The sequence below is a fragment of the Urocampus carinirostris genome, chromosome 6 (genome assembly GCF_059441175.1).
Source record: "Urocampus carinirostris isolate Australia breed hairy pipefish chromosome 6, RoL_Ucar_1.0, whole genome shotgun sequence".
NCBI classification, from domain to species: domain Eukaryota; kingdom Metazoa; phylum Chordata; class Actinopteri; order Syngnathiformes; family Syngnathidae; genus Urocampus; species Urocampus carinirostris.
Window position 1 is genome coordinate 29,459,924 of NC_142354.1, and position 18,087 is coordinate 29,478,010.

The 18,087-nt window shown below is 37.9% G+C and overlaps 1 protein-coding gene and 2 long non-coding RNA genes across 8 annotated transcripts in view; 1 reads left to right on the forward strand and 2 right to left on the reverse strand.

Moving 5' to 3' along the window:
• Positions 1 to 18,087, forward strand: part of slc4a8 (solute carrier family 4 member 8) — a 58,922-nt gene that overhangs the window by 30,073 nt on the left and 10,762 nt on the right. For both annotated transcript variants that reach the window (XM_088338673.1, XM_088338672.1), the window contains exons 4-18: positions 1,590 to 1,725; positions 3,412 to 3,572; positions 5,540 to 5,716; positions 6,114 to 6,205; positions 7,830 to 7,987; positions 8,049 to 8,136; positions 8,210 to 8,356; positions 8,446 to 8,543; positions 10,489 to 10,663; positions 10,767 to 10,900; positions 10,981 to 11,226; positions 12,304 to 12,409; positions 12,737 to 12,898; positions 17,447 to 17,560; positions 17,638 to 17,799. In XM_088338673.1, the coding sequence (XP_088194799.1) occupies positions 1,590 to 1,725; positions 3,412 to 3,572; positions 5,540 to 5,716; positions 6,114 to 6,205; positions 7,830 to 7,987; positions 8,049 to 8,136; positions 8,210 to 8,356; positions 8,446 to 8,543; positions 10,489 to 10,663; positions 10,767 to 10,900; positions 10,981 to 11,226; positions 12,304 to 12,409; positions 12,737 to 12,898; positions 17,447 to 17,560; positions 17,638 to 17,799 (2,156 nt within the window). The remainder of the gene's footprint in view (positions 1 to 1,589; positions 1,726 to 3,411; positions 3,573 to 5,539; positions 5,717 to 6,113; positions 6,206 to 7,829; positions 7,988 to 8,048; positions 8,137 to 8,209; positions 8,357 to 8,445; positions 8,544 to 10,488; positions 10,664 to 10,766; positions 10,901 to 10,980; positions 11,227 to 12,303; positions 12,410 to 12,736; positions 12,899 to 17,446; positions 17,561 to 17,637; positions 17,800 to 18,087) is intronic.
• LOC148364531 (uncharacterized) lies at positions 3,447 to 11,614 on the reverse strand. The gene is made up of 3 exons (XR_015850767.1): positions 11,000 to 11,614; positions 10,786 to 10,894; positions 3,447 to 3,552 (listed from the first exon to the last, which is right to left on the reverse strand). It is a non-coding gene; the product is annotated as an uncharacterized LOC148364531 (long non-coding RNA).
• Positions 12,007 to 18,087, reverse strand: part of LOC148364532 (uncharacterized) — a 48,550-nt gene continuing 42,469 nt past the window's right edge. Inside the window, exons 8-9 of one of the 5 annotated variants that reach the window (XR_015850764.1) lie at positions 17,407 to 17,503; positions 12,007 to 12,854 (exon numbers count right to left, since the gene is read on the reverse strand). This is a non-coding gene — a long non-coding RNA (uncharacterized LOC148364532). Of the gene's footprint in view, positions 12,855 to 17,226; positions 17,317 to 17,406; positions 17,742 to 18,087 lie in introns of those variants that run through there. The other 4 variants (XR_015850763.1, XR_015850762.1, XR_015850766.1 and 1 more) reach the window with 4 other exon arrangements.

Below are 18,087 nucleotides of genomic sequence, written 5' to 3' on the forward strand. Positions count from 1 at the left end.
CTGGCTCTGACAATAACAAGAAAAAAAAGTGTCTCGAAGGGAATCAGCTCTCGGTTGGTGGGTAGCCGGCTCCAACTTTCAAGAAAGGCCTTATAGAGCCGTTTGGTTCGTGAACGATACGAGTCGGGTGCTGTCAAAACCCAGCCCTCCTTCGCCTTTTCTTTCGGCGCATATTCGTAATGGCTACCTAACTTTATGGATAGCTGCTCTTTTCTAATGGTGACGTAACGAACTCGGAGGAGAGCGAAAAACCGAACAGGTGAAAATAGTGTCAGGTGTACCAAGGGTGACACGACGCCGTTGGCGTTCCACAGCCAAAGTAACGCCTCACTTTTGACTCTCAGTAACGGTAACGGCGTTGTAACGGCAGAAAAGGTAATCACTTAGATTACCCCATTACTGAAAAAAATAACGCAGTTACATAATGAATAACTGGTCACGACTTGCAAACAAGATCGTGTGAAATGGCGCACGCTAACAGATCCTATTACACAGTACATTGCTATTGAAACGCTGCCGTTCAATCATGCTGTACAAATTTGATAAGCTCTACGAACCATTGGCCAAAACAGTTTTAAATTAACAACTTTATACTCAAGTTGATGTCATGTTGATAGAGCTTAAGCTGTGCAATAGTTTTTTTAAGGTTTTTAGGAAAAACTGTATGTTTACCTAGTTACATGCCTCATTTTACTGTACCAGTCTTGTTTTTCAAATCCAAAGAACTTTAAGAAAAGAGACATTTGTCTGCTGCTGTTAGCTTCATTCTATGAACTGCTGTATTCACTTGAAGTGTTTATGTTGTAATTAGAGTATTTTTTTTTTCTTTTCTGTGCATCTCATGTTTACACTTTGTTCAATTTTGCACTTTATGACTGACAAGTTGAGTCCAAGACCTTACAACCTGTTACCTCACCTGTGCATTGTTTCACAAAAGGTTTTAACTCGACAGGCTAAAATCCTGCACTGTTGCTTTTGTTTTAATAAAAAGAACTGAATGTTAGGATAAGAATGACTTATTGACCATTGCATTGCTCTTTATTAAGGTTTACAGTATATGTCATATTTAGCTGGTATTATCCTGGTGGAAACATGTTAGCCTGGAAAGAGATAGGCATCACCAGGCTGTACTTGCCCAAGACATACCACAGGAAATGGTGCCCGTACGACCTTAGTGGTTAAGGGATCCAACCAACCAACCAACCATTATCATAGTAGCATATAATGCAGAGGAAACTTCTTTTTGACAGTATATTCATGATTATTTGTGTGACAATTAATTGTCCCCAGGAATTCCAAATTGTTACCGGCCTACCCTTGCACAATGTTATCAATGACAATACAACTATTCTAATTCTGTTACTTCAAGTGTGCAGCAGATTGCAATAATGCTTCATTAATAACCAAGGAACAATCAAGATTGTCAATATAAGAATAACAATTGGTTGTTATTTTTATTTTTTGTAGTTTTCATAGAAAATGTGCATTTCATAATTTATTAGTGTAGTAAACAGGGGTGTTTGGTAGCACTTACATGTTAACCATGGCCCATATATTGTGAGTTATCTTACATGTTGTCTCCTTTTCAGACACACCGTCCCAACGGGTGCAGTTCATTCTGGGGACGGAAGAAGACGAGGAGCACGCGGCGCATGAGTTGTTCACCGAGTTGGATGAGATCTGCGTAAAAGACGGCAAAGATGCTGAGTGGAAGGAAACAGCCAGGTCGGTGTTTTTTCTTTTGAGAGCCCTTGGCAACAGGGCTCGCTATTAAAAGCTTCCAGTGGCTCAGTACTATTGTAAGTTTTCTTGGAAAGCCTGTGATAGCATTTCTTGACACGTTTCCTCATTCTAAAATGCAAAACACGCATGACATAGATTGAGACTAGGGTTTATGTTTGGCTGTTGGCAGTTCTCGTCACTTACTACACTAACTTCAAATGCACTTGGGTCAAAAAATGAGCCAAAGTTATTCCATTTTTGGTTTGTATTGAATACAAAACGACTCAATCATTAAGTTTGTTCTCTCTCAAAAACACATTTTTAAGGTTTTTTTTGTAGGACAAGACCTCCCCCCCCAAAAAACATTTTTAATACAGAATAAGAGCATTTTTTTTTAAATTTTGAATTTATTTACCTATTGTTGGGTTTTACTTTAATAAAATTAGGTTTTGAGGGCTAATTTTGGATATTATAGTTTTTGGCATTTAGTTATACAGTTTTTGTTATTGCTTTATGTAATGTAAGCCAATTTTCAAGGAGAGTTGTTAAAATAAAACAACTTATTTTTTTAGACTAGTTGAAAAAAACTGACCTGTTTTTGTGTATTATGTTGCTATGTTGTAAGCCAGGAAGCACAAAAAGTGCTACGAGTTTTATAAAAGGCTGATCCGTCAAACCTGTTTGTGTTTTCTTTGCTGTATTCTGAAATCTGAGAGTTCACCATCATCTGCATGAAATCCACTCAGTTCTGTCACACAAGAGACACGCTGGGCTCAAATACAACATAAAATAGGGCTTCTATTTTTTTCCCCAGTTTTTAATAAGGCACACCAAATTTTATGATTTTTGTTTTACTCTAAAATGAAAACCAACTTGCTTTTAATGTGGTTGGTTTAGAACTACACACATATATTAAAAATGTTACTTTAAAATATGTTCAATATTTATTTAGCCAAAAATGACCTTCTGGCCCATAGTTTTGACATCCATGCTATACACAATTCACCCATATTGGAAGGTTTTTTTTTTCTCCAACAAAGTTATTAAGAATTAAACAAAATATTGAATCTGCCAATTCTTATTTTTGCCTAAAATTATTATTTTTTTTTGGACTGCACCATGCAGGGGTGCAACAATTATTCAATAAAATCAATTAAAATTGATGATTTAAAGTGTTGGCAATGGATTTTATTATTGATATGTTGTGTCTTGCAATTTATGCATCACTCAGCACTTTAATTTGCTGCAAATCACAGTGCATTGAATTTCGTAGTGACGTTATAGTGTAGTTGGGCAGTTAAAACATGCTTGTGGTTCGACTATGATCCGGCAGTGGCCGGCTCGAGACGCATAACAGCCTCTTGATCTGAGGAAGTACTTCCATTCTCCTCCGTTGTTGGCTTTTTTGCACTTTATACAAAAAAGGTATCTTACATATCTGCAGGTGTATGGTATCCATTTGTTTGTATTTGTGATTTTTGTTAAGCTATTTGACAATCTCATGTATGTTTTATTGTTCAAAATTATGTAACCCCAAGAGAAAATGAAAGGATGGATATTATGGAATATTCTGCATTTTTGTGCACTATTTTTCTATCTGTTGACAATCTAATTTTTGATTCACCGATTGATAAAAGAATTGTTATTTTCAGCCCTACAACCTTAGTTGATGTCTTCGTCTTTCCTCAGGTGGCTGAAATTTGAGGAAGATGTTGAGGATGGTGGCGAGAGATGGAGCAAGCCATACGTGGCCACGCTGTCCTTGCACAGTCTCTTTGAACTGAGGAGTTGCCTCATTAATGGCAGCGTGTTGCTGGACATGCATGCAGACTGTATAGAGGAGATTGCAGGTGTGTATTTGACAAATACATATACAAAACAGCATTTTTTAAAGTTTATATGCTGGAGATAGACACAACTTGTCAGTGACACAAATATTGCATACCGAGGATAAACAATACAAGTTAAGCGCTGTATTTTACACTTATAATTATGAGAGCGATTAACAAATGTAAATGCCTAATTCCCGCTTGTTTTGTTTCTCAACACTGGTCAAAAAAAACCTTTTTGGCCATAAAATTAACTAGTTGGGTAGATTCGAGAGAGCTTTCTGGATTGCATTGCACAAACAACTCGCCATTTTGTTCTATATAACTCAAAAATGTACACCCCAAATTTGGTTAAAAACCACATTAAAAACTACATTAAAAACTGTTTACATAAACCAGAAAAATATGTGATTTGGTTGTAAGCAAGAAAAACTTGATCTGTGTTTATAAATTTATAAAAGACAAAAAAATCTTCTAATGAATAAAACAATATTAAACAGGGTCATTTTGTTTTAAGCCTAAAGCATTATTTTAGTTGTTCATGACAGCCGAAGAAATTGTAAATTAATTTGATGTTTTCATTTGTTTGCAACAACCTAAACATTTAGGCAATTATTATACAAAACTACCCATCCTGCAAAAAAATTTAGGGCATTTCCCTTTTTTTTGGTGTGTGTCTGTATATTTTACATTCCAGGATGTTGGGTGTGGAAAAAGGAGGGATTGTTCTATTTGTGTGTTTAATGTATTATAAAGCAATTTGATTTGTATTTCAGTGTCTAAACAGTTCTTTACAGATTAACTTTGCTTTGATTCTTTGAAATTTGTACCATTTTATGCGGAACAACACCCAAACTTGATGACATTAGTTTGAGAAGTGAATTCGGCCATTTCCTTACTCATTTGTCATTTTTTTGTGAGTGTGTTGTCACAGATTTGAAAATGAATGCACAGGAGTAAACGGTTACGTTATACAAATTACCAGTACAGATATATCATTAACTTTGGGCTTGTGACTGAATATATATTCACCTTAATTTATACACACACACTCCTACACAAACTCACTACTCCATGTGACTTCTGCCATAAGCACCTGCTGAAGCAGATGCATACATCAGAGCAATATTTGTTTGTTAACTGACCACTAATACTGGATTCATGCTTATGTCCTAAAATCGCTCACAAGTCAAGTATCTACATGATGTTATTCTAATGATTTCTTGCAATAATTAACAACAAGGACTCAGCAGTGAATCGTGATTTAAGACTCGCATAATGACTTCAACAACACAATACAACGTTTCATCACTGCTGAGCTATTTTTTAAAACGGACCCACAATCTTTTCAAGTGGACCATGGGACTCATAATTTTGTGGTGAGAGCAAAATGTCAACAACTAGGGTTCAGCAAATCAGATTTTTATAGGTAAAGTTATTGTTTGGACTTCCCATGCAGCAAATAACCCAAGTGTGAATTGTGTTGTATTTGTATTCATGGTTCAACTGTACCCAAGTTGGTGGTCCAATTAGCAAGGTTGATTATTCTGGAACTGAACTTGAGTGGCCTTGAGTTGTGCTCAGATTTAATGTGGGATGGTTTGTGTGTGTGAAAAAATGCACACTGCCTGATAATAAAGCATCATAGAAAAGTTCAATTCATGACACATCATCGCAAAAATGACAAAATAGAAGCTAAGGCTATAGGACTGGAAGATGATTGGGTGGTTAGTTCACATATTTAATGGTGCATGGAGAAAAAAGACACTTTTGGAACATAAAATGAAGAAATGAATTCTTATTGAAGGATTGATGTGATTCATTAACTTTGTCACTGCAAGGACACTCGCTCACTGCTCACTTCATGAAGTAGGCCTACACTTAACTACAAGTCTGTCCTTCCAACTATGTCCAGTCACGCATCCGTCCATCTTCCAAACATTCCAAAGTTGTTTTCAACCAAGCCATGTGTTCTGTGTGCCTCGCAGACATGGTGCTAGATCATCAGGAGGCATCTCATGAGCTGGACGACAGCGTGAGGGTTAAAGTACGAGAGGCCTTGCTAAAGCGGCACCACCACCAGAACGAGAAGAAGAAAAACCTCATGCCCATTGTTCGCTCCATCGCAGAGGGGACTCGCAAACAGTCCGAGCCTCACCTCACAGGTTTTTACTTTTTTTTTTTTAATAAAGCCACGCTCTGGACAATAGTTTGCAAGCACACAACTGCTCACTGATCATTTATTGTCATGTTAAGTCCAAAATATAGGACAGTGGGACCACATCTCTAGCCTGTCGTGCAAAAGTTATTGAGTTCCTCAAAAGCATTGAACCTTAATCTAAGATGCTGCATAAAAAATAGCCATCATTATTTAGTATATTATATTATTAGTACTTCAATACTCCAACTCAATACAACATTTTATTTATATCTGTACATTCAAGGAAACTGTGCGGGTCAGATGTATCGACATTTCGTTCTGTATACACGTGTACTAGAATGACAATAAAGTAGATCCGAATCTGAATCTCTGAAAAACAGCCCTTTCTGCACTCCCCACAGCAGGGTCAGCCACGTCTCCTCAGCCTGCCCCCATGACAGAGGGACCTAAGAACGGAGCCGGGTCGGAAGGGCACCAGGTGGACCTCAGCAAGGTAAAATGATATTTAATTACATATTTGAACGATCCATATACATATATATAATCATATATACAGTGAAGAAAATAAGTGTTTGAACACCCTGCTATTTTTCTATTTCTCGCACTTGGAAATCATGGAGGGGTCTGAAATATTCATCGTAGGTGCATGTCCACTGCGAGAGAGATAAACTGAAAAGAAAAATCCAGAAATCACAATGCATGATTTTTTAGGGATTTATTTGTGTGATACAGCTGTAAATAAGTATTTGAACTCCTGAGAAAATGAATGTTAATAATTGGTAATGTAGCCTTTGTTTGCTATTAAAGAGGTCAAATGTTTGCTGTAGTCTTTCACCAGGTTTGCACACACTGCAGGAGGGATCTTGGCCCACTCCTCCACATAGATCTTCTCTACATCAGTCGGGTTTCTGGGCGGTCGCTGAGAAACACGGCGTTTGAGCTCCCTCCAAAGATTTTCAATTAGGTTCAGGTCTGGAGACTGGCTTAGCCATGCTAAAATCTTGATATGCTTCTTAACGAGCCACTCCTTGATTTTCATGGCTGTGTGCTTCGGATATTTGTGTTGGAAGAGCCAGCCATGAACCATCGTCAATGCTCTGACTGAGGGAAGGCGGTTGTTCCCCGAAATCTCACACTACACGGCCCCAGTTATCCTCTCTTTAATGCAGTTCACTCGTCCTGTCCCATGTGCAGAAAACACCCCCAAAGCATGATGCTTCCACCCCCATGCTTCTGAGTAGGGATGGTGTTATTCAGATTGTAGTCTTTATTCTTCCTCCAAACACACTTAGTGGAATTAGGGCCAAAAAGTTCTATGTTGGTCTCATCTGACCACAAAACTTCCATAACTCTATATCATCCAAATGGTCATACGCAAACTAAAGACGGGCCTTGACATGTGTTCGTTTAAGCAGGGGAACCTTTCGTGCCATGCAGCTCTTTTCAGGCCATTGACCCCCTCCTGTTGTGTAGTTCCGGGCTGATTCCTCACCTTTCTTAGAATCATTGAGACCCCAACAGGTGATATCTTGCATGGGGCCCTACTCAGCTTGAGATTGACCGTCATGTTTAGCTTTTTCCATTTTCTAAGGATTGCTCCAACAGTGGTCCTTTTTTTACCAAGCTGCTTGGCAATTGCTTCGTAGCCCTTACCAGCCTTGTGGAGGTGTACAATTTTGTCTCTGGTGTCTTTGGACAGCTCTTTGGTCTTCGCCATGTTACACGTTAAAGTCTTACTGATTGTATGGGATGGACAGTTGTCTTTATGCAGCTAACAACCGCAAACAGCTGCATCTGATTCAGGATGATACATGGAGTGCAGGTGGACTTGTAATGGGCAGACTACCAGGTATTTCAGGGTCAGAATTCTAGATGATACACAGGTGTTCAAATACTTTTAGTTTATCTCTCTCACAGTGGACATGCACCTACAATGAAAATTTCAGACCCCTCCATGATTTCTAAGTGGGAGAAATAGCAAAATAGCAGGGTCTTCAAATACTTATTTTCTTTACTGTATATATACATATATATGATTTTTTGGACCCCAGGAATTAAATTCCTATATGTAAAGGTGTCATGAACTATCTAATCTCCACATTACGGTAATTTATCAGGTGGACATGCACTTCATGAAGAAGATCCCAGAGGGAGCAGAAGCATCGAATGTGCTGGTCGGCGAGCTAGATTTCCTGGAGAGGCCCATTGTGGCCTTTGTTCGTCTTTCCCCAGCTGTGCTGCTCACCGGCCTCACCGAAGTCCCCATACCAACCAGGTACATACAGTGCAACATTCCTCAACACCAAATGAACATCATTAACAACAACTCCTTTCAGGTTCCTCTTCATTCTCCTTGGGCCGGATGGAAAAGCTCAGCAGTACCATGAGATTGGACGGTCTATGGCAACTATAATGACTGATGAGGTGAGGTTTGCCTTCAAAATTGCAAAACTAGACTTTAATGCATCATGCCTTTTTCTTTTTTCTTTAATCCTAGATCTTCCATGGTGTTGCATACAAGGCAAAGGACAGAAGTGACCTCTTGGCTGGAATAGATGAGTTCCTGGACCAAGTGACTGTGTTGCCACCAGGGGAATGGGATCCTTCTATCCGTATTGAGCCACCAAAAAATGTCCCATCTCAGGTATGCAGGATTTTTCTGCCATGATTGGTAGATTATCAAAGCCATATGCTGACATATTGGCTTTGGTTTATGATTTGGTGTCAATAAAGGAGAAGAGGAAGATGCCTGGTGTCCCAAATGGCACAGTTCATCAGGCCGAGGAAGATCCCCATACAGAACATGGACCCGAACTGCAGAGAACTGGAAGGTGACTATATGTCTACATGATTCACAGGAATTGCTTTCTAATTATTTTTGCCTTTATTGTACTAAATAATGTGAGTGAAATGCAGGATAGATTTCTACCTTTTGACCTGTTCTTCTCAAATAGGGTTACTAATACACCTAGGAGTACTTGAAAGCACTTCACGGGGTATTTTCATTTTTAAAATATTGCAAAATTTACCAGGCCTACATGGATTCCCCCAAGATCCCTACAAACATAATGCCTCATTTGCAGGTCTCATTTGCAGAATATTTTGCTCATATCTGATATTATCTGTTTTATTCCTACCAAGTTTTCTTGCAAAATTAGAAAAATGGAGATATTCAAACCTATTTTACGAGTACAATTATCAAATATATTTTTTTAGTTTAAAGATTTCTTTTTTACTTTAATAATAGGATTTGAAAAACCATGAGCAAAGTTATCCCAGAAATTTTGTTTTATTTTGTTTTACTGTAGTTCACACTTGTTTTTGTCGTAAAATTAGAAAAATAAGACTTAATTAGAATGTCCTGTCACAACAGACATGTTTTATTCATTTACGGTTTATTTTTCAGTGTATTTCATTGTTGTAAGAATATTGCAGTGTATTGCTCATTTTAAGGATTGATTTTCTAGTTTTACCAGATAATTGTGTTAAAAAAAATCAAATGATTGCAATTTAACGAAACAAGAAGGTAATCCTTTAAATTATGACATCTGTAATGGCAGAGGGCAGCTATTCTAGCCCTTTTCGAAGACATTTGTCTAAAAAAATTGTACATGGAAAAATAGTAAAAATAATAATACAAATAGTAAAAATATTCTTTAAAATGTATCATAGTATTATTTTTGTTTGGTAAAAAGCTCTGGTTGAGGGGGTATTTTGAAAAATAATAATATAATTAATAAATAAAATGAAAAAAGTCTGTGCTTTTCACTGTAAACATTGAACTGAGGATGTTATGTTCCAGTATGGTTGTGTCCTGTTGCATAAAGGAAGGATCAGAAAGACATGTTTGGATAACCGCTTTTTGATTAGCTTGAATTTAAAGATTATCACAAAGACTCTCTAGAATAAGGGTCTCCGACAGCTTTTGAGATCCTTTTTGTTACTTAAATTTGGCTTAATAACCAGCACAAACAAATAAAGTGTCAGCTAAATAGCTTGGAAAAAATTAAGATAGCTTGCTGAATAGCTAAAGAAAAGTAGCTTGATAGTTAGCTAGAAAGTTAAACAGGTAAAAAACTAAAAGGAAGCAATATAATCCCTAGCTAAATGAGTAAAAAGACAACAAAATAGACAGATAAAAAGCAAAAAAGCCATATAACAAGCTAGAATGGAGGCAAAGATTTAGAATAATAACTATCAAAAAAAGGATAAAATGTTAACTAGATAGCATACAACAAATGTAAAAAGCTAGCTAGATAGCTTCCTAAATAGCTAAAAGGGTAGGAAGCTAGGTAGCCAGATACTTTGTTGTATTTCCTTTAAAATAAATCAATAAAAATATGAATAAATACATGTGTTTAATACACAAATAGATTATCATTGTATTTTCTTAATTGCTTAAAAATAATTATCAATACTTGAATAGATTTATTTTGTCTGTTAACTAATTTTTTTTCTTATTTGAATTCAGAAAATAACAACTTTTCATGTTATTACCAAGTTAATTGTTAAATAGACTCAGTCAACCACTAAAAAAATCCTTTAACTAGAAAATCATTTTCAGAACAGGTCTGCAGACACCTCAACTGTCCTTAGGGGGCGCCCTGGTTCCTGCAGTCACCACATTGATGACCCCTGGTCTAGATTCTCTTAAGAAGTCTTCCCTCTACTCTTTGTGTATTATTTTTGTATCATGATTGTTCCAAATGCTAAATACAAAATTAAATAAGTTCCAAATAGAAACATAACGTTCTGTGTATTTTGGTTTACCGGCAGGTTGTTTGGCGGTCTGATAATGGACATTAAAAGGAAAGCTCCCTTCTATTTGAGCGACTACAAGGATGGGTTGAGCCTGCAGTGTGTGGCCTCTTTTCTCTTTCTTTACTGTGCCTGTATGTCACCTGTCATCACATTTGGGGGGCTACTTGGAGAAGCAACAGAGGGACGCATTGTAAGGGCCGACACTTAAAGCACAGAATGTCTGCAAACAACCCCATTCCTTATCTCCATGCATGAGAAAAAAACTCACAATCAAACTTGATAATGCATTTCAGAGTGCCATTGAGTCCTTACTTGGTGCATCCATGACTGGCGTGGCGTACTCTTTGTTTGCCGGCCAGCCTCTCACCATTCTGGGTAGCACTGGTCCCGTCTTAGTGTTTGAGAAAATCCTCTTCAAATTCTGCAAGTATGCATCAAATAATCATAACTCTTGGTCATGTTTGTGTGCTTTGTCAAATGTGTTTTTTTTTTTATTTTACTCTGAAGGGACTACAACCTCTCCTACCTGTCACTGAGGTCCTGCATAGGCCTGTGGACAGCACTCTTGTGTCTGCTGTTAGTTGCCACAGACGCAAGCTCTCTGGTTTGCTACATCACCCGCTTCACCGAGGAGGCCTTTGCCGCCCTCATCTGCATCATCTTCATTTATGAGGCCTTGGAAAAGCTGTGCCACCTAGGAGAAATCTACCCCTTCAATGCTCATAGTGACCTCGACAAGCTGACACTAGCATAGTACGAAACACTGTTTGATTTCAGCTTTGGCAGTAGTTATCTTAATTTGAAATTTGTGCTTTAAATGTTTAAATACGTGGTGTCAGTTAACAGTGTTAATGTAACCCCCTTTCAACACCGTCATGATTTTTTTTTTTCTGATAAGTACTTATGCACCAAAAATGGAAGACCCATGCTACTAATGCTTATTTGGCTGGTGTCACTGACAAATCCACTAGGGCAGTGGTTGGCAACCTTTTGTGTACCACCAACTATTTTATCATCTATATATTCAATCCAATCCAAACATCACACTGTTTTTACTAGTACTACGATGTACCGTACAACGTTGTTTGGACTGAACTCTTTCCCATAATGATCCATGACAACTTGTCCTTTGTCATCTGCAAGCCTGGTATCCTGGTTGTTACGGCTTCCATTGCCATTGCTCTAACTTTGGAATTTTTTAAGTGAAAAAAAGTGTGTTTAAACGAATAAATACAGTAGAAGCAAAAAAATAAGGCAAGTTTTTTTTCTTTCTGTGCGGCCTCATACCGGTCAGTTGCCCAGTGGTTACCGACCACTGCCCTAGGGAATGCATTATATTGTCCATAGAGCTTAAAGTTAACTAATGGTAACTGACAAGAGCAAAGCTTATAATAGGTATACAATACCATTATAAGATTTTTATACCGCAGTGTTGATAATACAAGTGATAATACAATTTGATTGCCAGGTCATATGCGCTACAGGCCAAGTCCTTGTTCACGTTTTCTATGCACTCTCCTGGCATTTTTTTTTTTTTTACAACAAGGATGTTGAGGGGCTGTTCCAATACGTATATAAAGAAAAATACTTTCCTAAAACAAAAATCAAATTCCTATTTATATTTGTGGCATTGAATCAATTGCTAACTATGAGTTATATATGAATAATGCGATTAATCATGATTAAAATATTGTAAGTTCTTGACAGCACTAACAATACTGGAATACTGTTCTTTGTCTCTGTTTGCTATTTTCTGAAGGTGGACCACATTTTAAAACATATCATCTTTGATGTATCTAACTCAGTTATTGTGCTTAATTCTGACTTTAGCTGCAGATGTATGGAGCCTGATAGTCCAAACAATGAAACTTTAAAACTGTGGAGCGAAAGAAACATCACAGCTGACTCTGTGCCTTGGGCCAATCTTACTGTCAAGGTAACCCAGTAATGTCAAAGTATACACGCAAATACACCTACACACAATGTTTGCATTGGTTAGCAGACAGCTGACCCGTTCCTTTTTTCTCAAGTGGCTAACTTCTTTAGAGGTTAAGACATTTCATCGATTAGTTTTTCTTCACTGAGCACAACAACGAAGTAGGTCTTGTAAAACCTCAATGGAAAGTTTCACTCTCCCCCCCTTTAGTCATTCATTCACTCATCGCTGTTATTTTTATGTATTGCTTCTTCTCAGGACAAAATCAGTCCTTCATGGGAATTTTTTGCTCAGATTGTCCAAGAAAAATGTGTCATCTTTCTGCAGGAATGCGTGAGCCTGAAGGGACAATTTGAAGGGACGTCATGTGGCCATCATGGTCCTTACACCCCAGATGTCCTCTTCTGGTCTGTCATCTTGTTTTTCTCCACTTTCTTCATGTCGGCTTTCCTCAAAGAGTTCAAAACGAGTCATTACTTCCCCACCAAGGTAATGAGCAAAAAGACAAACTTACACAGATATACACATTGAGGCAAATGTACCACGCAAGGTTCAAGTTGTAGTTAATACAACCAATGAATATACAGGGAGTGCAGAATTATTAGGCAAATGAGTATTTTGACCACATCATCCTCTTTATGCATGTTGTCTTACTCCAAGCTGTATAGGCTCGAAAGCCTACTACCAATTAAGCATATCAGGTGATGTGCATCTCTGTAATGAGAAGGGGTGTGGTCTAATGACATCAACACCCTATATCAGGTGTGCATAATTATTAGGCAACTTCCTTTCCTTTGGCAAAATGGGTCAGAAGAGGGATTTGACAGGCTCTGAAAAGTCAAAAATTGTGAGATATCTTGCAGAGGGATGCAGCACTCTTAAAATTGCCAAGCTTCTGAAGCGTGATCATCGAACAATCAAGCGTTACATTCAAAATAGTCAACAGGGTCGCAAGAAGCGTGTAGAAAAACCAAGGCGCAAAATAACTGCCCGTGAACTGAGAAAAGTCAAGCGTACAGCTGCCAAGATGCCACTTGCCACCAGTTTTGCCATATTTCAGAGCTGCAACATCACTGGAGTGCCCAAAAGCACAAGGTGTGCAATACTCAGAGACATGGCCAAGGTAAGAAAGGCTGAAAAATGACCACCACTGAACAAGACACACAAGCTGAAACGTCAAGACTGGGCCAAGAAAAATCTCAAGACGGATTTTTCCAAGGTTTTATGGACTGATGAAATGAGAGTGAGTCTTGATGGGCCAGATGGATGGGCCCGTGGCTGGATCGGTAAAGGGCAGAGAGCTCCAGTCCGCCTCAGACGCCAGCAAGGTGGAGGTGGGGTACTGGTATGGGCTGGTATCATCAAAGATGAGCTTGTGGGGCCTTTTCGGGTTGAGGATGGACTCAAGCTCAACTCCCAGTCCTACTGCCAGTTTCTGGAAGACACCTTCTTCAAGCAGTGGTACAGGAAGAAGTCCGCATCCTTCAAGAAAAACATGATTTTCATGCAGGACAACGCTCCATCACACGCATCCAAGTACTCCACAGCGTGGCTGGCAAGAAAGGGTCTAAAAGAAGAAAAACTAATGACATGGCCTCCTTGTTCACCTGATCTGAACCCCATAGAGAACCTGTGGTCCCTCATAAAATGTGAGATTTACAAGAAGGGAAAACAGTACACCTCTCTGAACAGTGTCTGGGAGGCTGTGGTTGCTGCTGCACGCAATGTTGATCGTGAACAGATCAAAGCACTGACAGAATCCATGGATGGCAGGCTTTTGAGTGTCCTTGCAAAGAAAGGTGGCTATATTGGTCACTGATTTGTTTTTGTTTTGTTTTTGAATGTCAGAAATGTATATTTGTGAATGTTGAGCTGTTATATTGGTTTCCCTGATGAAAATAAATAATTGAAATGGGTATACATTTGTTTTTTGTTAAGTTGCCTAATAATTATGCACAGTAATAGTCACCTGCACACACAGATATCCTCCTAAAATAGCTAAAACTAAAAAAGCCCCACTCCAACTTCCAAAATATTCAGCTTTGATATTAATGAGACTTTTGGGTTCATTAAGAACATGGTTGTTGTTCAATAATAAAATTAATCCTCAAAAATACAACTTGCCTAATAATTCTGCACTCCCTGTAATCATACATTAATCCCTTGTTTTTCTCAGGAGTTCAACTCCATAAGGGTACCGAGATGGTCAAAACCAGAAGTAGAAACCTTTATATAATTTTATTAAATACATACATGTCTACCTGTACGTTTTTGCCGTACAAAGTACGTTTATTATGCATTTTAGGACGTGTACGGCGTACAAGAAAATCTGTTTGGAAAAACACAAATTTGTCAATTATGGGTACCATCCGGTAAACACCGACTATAACGAAACGGCAAATCAATCAAGTCAAACGAGTTCGCCGCTATCTCGCGATCTTTTTTTTTCCGTTGCAAACAAAGCGAGCGGTTTGATGCTACTGTGCGCATGCGTCTGCAGCCTTGTATTTCATGTGGTAGTTATGTAGTGAAAGGAAGTCCGTCTCTTTTTAGAGAACCGGCTTTTTCGACTCAACTTATTCAAGAGAGTCGGCTCTCAAACGGTTCACTTGCTTTGATGCATTATATTACGAATTATTATGTTGTATAAAGAAGTTAAGAAAAAAAAGGAAGTATAAAAGGAGAAAATGAAAAAAGACAGGTTTGTGGTTATCCCTTTAATCAGTATATTACGAACAATAATTTAAAACGGAAAATGAATTAATAATTTGAATAACAAAATGTATTAATTTAAGCGCTTTGGGAAGTCATTGACTTGAAAAGCGCTATATAAATGCAGATCATTTCATTTCATTACTTAGTTATATTTGCATGTATTTTTTCCTTCCACAGTGAACGTCCAAGCTACTTAATTTTCGAACTTTTTTATAATAAACCTCATTCATGTCGAGCAACTCAGTATCTCACAACAAAATGTAACATACATATATATATATATATATATATATATATATATGTTACATTTTATATTATATATATATATATATATATATATATATATGTTACAATATATATATGATATAACGAAACACATCTACAATATGACATGTTAGACTACATAAACACGTTTGAAAAAAATATGGTGTCAGAATTTTTTGTATTTTGTAAGGGAAAATACGACAGTTTGTAAGGGCATGGAGCCGTGGAGGTTGACAGGTATGTAAATATTTTGTATGGATTGAAACCAAAGAACAAACCCAATTTACAGACCCGAGCTTTTGTTTAAAGAATAAAAGTTCTGTACTTAATACAATTTATTTTTAAAATTAACTTCAAACTTTGAAATTATAATTTTAAACATAATCATTTGGGGCAGCACGGTGGCGCAGTGGTTAGCGCTTGTGCGGCACAGTTCATGTCATGGGAACCTGTCATGGGTTCAAATCCAGCTCCAGACTTCCTGTGCGGAGTTTGTATGTTCTCCCCGTGCTTGCGTGGGTTTCCTCCGGGCACTCCGGTTTCCTCCCACATTCCAAAGACATGCATTTCAGGTGAATTGGCCGGTCCAAATTGTCCCTAGGTGTGAATGAGCGAAAGAGTTGTCTGTCCCTGTGTGCCCTGCGATTGGCTGGCAACCAGTTTAGGGTGTCCCCTGCCCACTGCCCGATGATTGCTGGGATGGGCTCCAGCACCCCCGCGACCCTACTGAGGATAAGCGGTACGGCTAATGAGATGAGATGAGACATAATCATTTGATTTCAAGAAACTATATCTTTACTTCACATGATAGTTTGTCGCCATCATGTGGACGTTATGGAAAACTGCATTAACTTTTCTTAGGCAGTTCTCAACAACCCAAAATGTTGAAAAAAGCCCCCCAAAAAATCATCAAATAGAAATTCTGGAGACACAAAAAAAGCCTTATATCGGCCTCTTAAGGAAGGAAAGACATATTCTGTATCGATATTCATTGGAAAACGTTAAGAATTAGTCTAGTTTGTGTTCCTAAAAAAATCATTTATTTTTCCATTATCAAACATTTTTGCAAAAGAACCAAGAGCCACCAGGAAATGCCAGGGCTCCACAGCATGCTTAGCTGGTCGGTAATCCAACTTGGTGGGTGATATAAAGCATCTTCCCCTGCTTTTAGGTGCCTATGTTAGTTTTCTATTTAAAATTGTATTCTTTAGCAAAAGCGTATCGTTAACGTGATGGCTTTTTAAAAACTTAAAATTAATAAAGATTTGCACATTCCCAAGTTCAAGTACAACTCAGACCGCAACATCGTTTACGCGAAGGCAGATACAGGCAGAAAAGGGGCAGCGCGACCATTTAGCATATCAAAATCCAGTACACAATGCACGAGGAAATTCTGCAAAGTAGAAAACTCCCAATAAGAAAACCGCGAATAATGTAAGGATTACAGCAAGCAACCAAAAACAAGTATTCTATTTTTAAATTAAAAAAGGTAATACACATATTTGTTTAAAACGTTTTTGGACCCTATTTTAAAAGCTTCATGCATCATATTATCCGAGGCAACTTATACAAAAAATATTTACTAGTGTCTTGTTTTAAAAAAAGAGTGGCCTTCTGTCAACAGCTTCTTCTTCAATGTCCATCACTGACATTGTTATCTTCTGTATGAAAAATTGTATTCTTTAGCATAGTCTTCCTCTGTGGTACAAACAAGCACCTTCTTATACAAACAAAATTAGCTTAGTTTGTATGCCAAAAACTAGTTTTATCTAGGGCTGAACACCTATATGGAAAATAAGTAACGTAGTCTTATTTTATGCGTGTAATGCTAAAATTGTCTTACTCTGTCTGTGGCCGTTCATGGCAAAAACAAGCTCCATCTTCTTATGAAGTGGTGCATTTTTGGCTTAGTGCAATTCTTTATTCTACTGAAGGGGTTACAAACGGAAGATACAGGACATTAAACACATTTACAATAGAACAATATATTTTTCTATTTAACTACTGTTACAGGTTACCTGATATAAACCTTTGTGTTGTCTTTCCATATGTAACCAGGTGCGATCCATGATCAGTGACTTTGCAGTTTTCCTCACCATCGTCGTCATGGTGTTGCTGGACTACATCATAGGAGTCCCCTCCCAGAAGTTGAAGGTGCCGAGCAAATTCCAGGTGAATTGAGAAAAGGGACACATTTAAGATTAGGATATGGATTACATGTGCTTTTTAAAAACGTATTCCCATGTTAGCCCACCAGAGATGACAGAGGATGGCTGATAAACCCAATTGGACGTAATCCCTGGTGGACACCCCTTGCAGCTTCAATCCCTGCCCTTCTCTGCACCATCCTCATCTTCATGGACCAACAAATAACTGCGGTCATTATTAACCGTAAAGAGCACAAACTACTGGTAATTGTTTCAGAGTTTGACACATAAATCCCATTTATTGCATTTACAGCGCCAACCATGCATCCAGATTTATTTAGAAAACGTTTTTATTCCCCTTAGAAATTCTAGTGATTAACAGTACCACCAAATTTTTAGCACGATAAGACACACCTAAAAAACAACAATTAGCATGTGCGTCTTAAAATTCCAAAATTCCTAATCGGTTCTCAAATAAATCCCTTGAGCCCTTTCTTTTTTATAAAATATTTTAGGTTACAAAAAGCAGATATTCCCTAAAGGGTGTGAGTA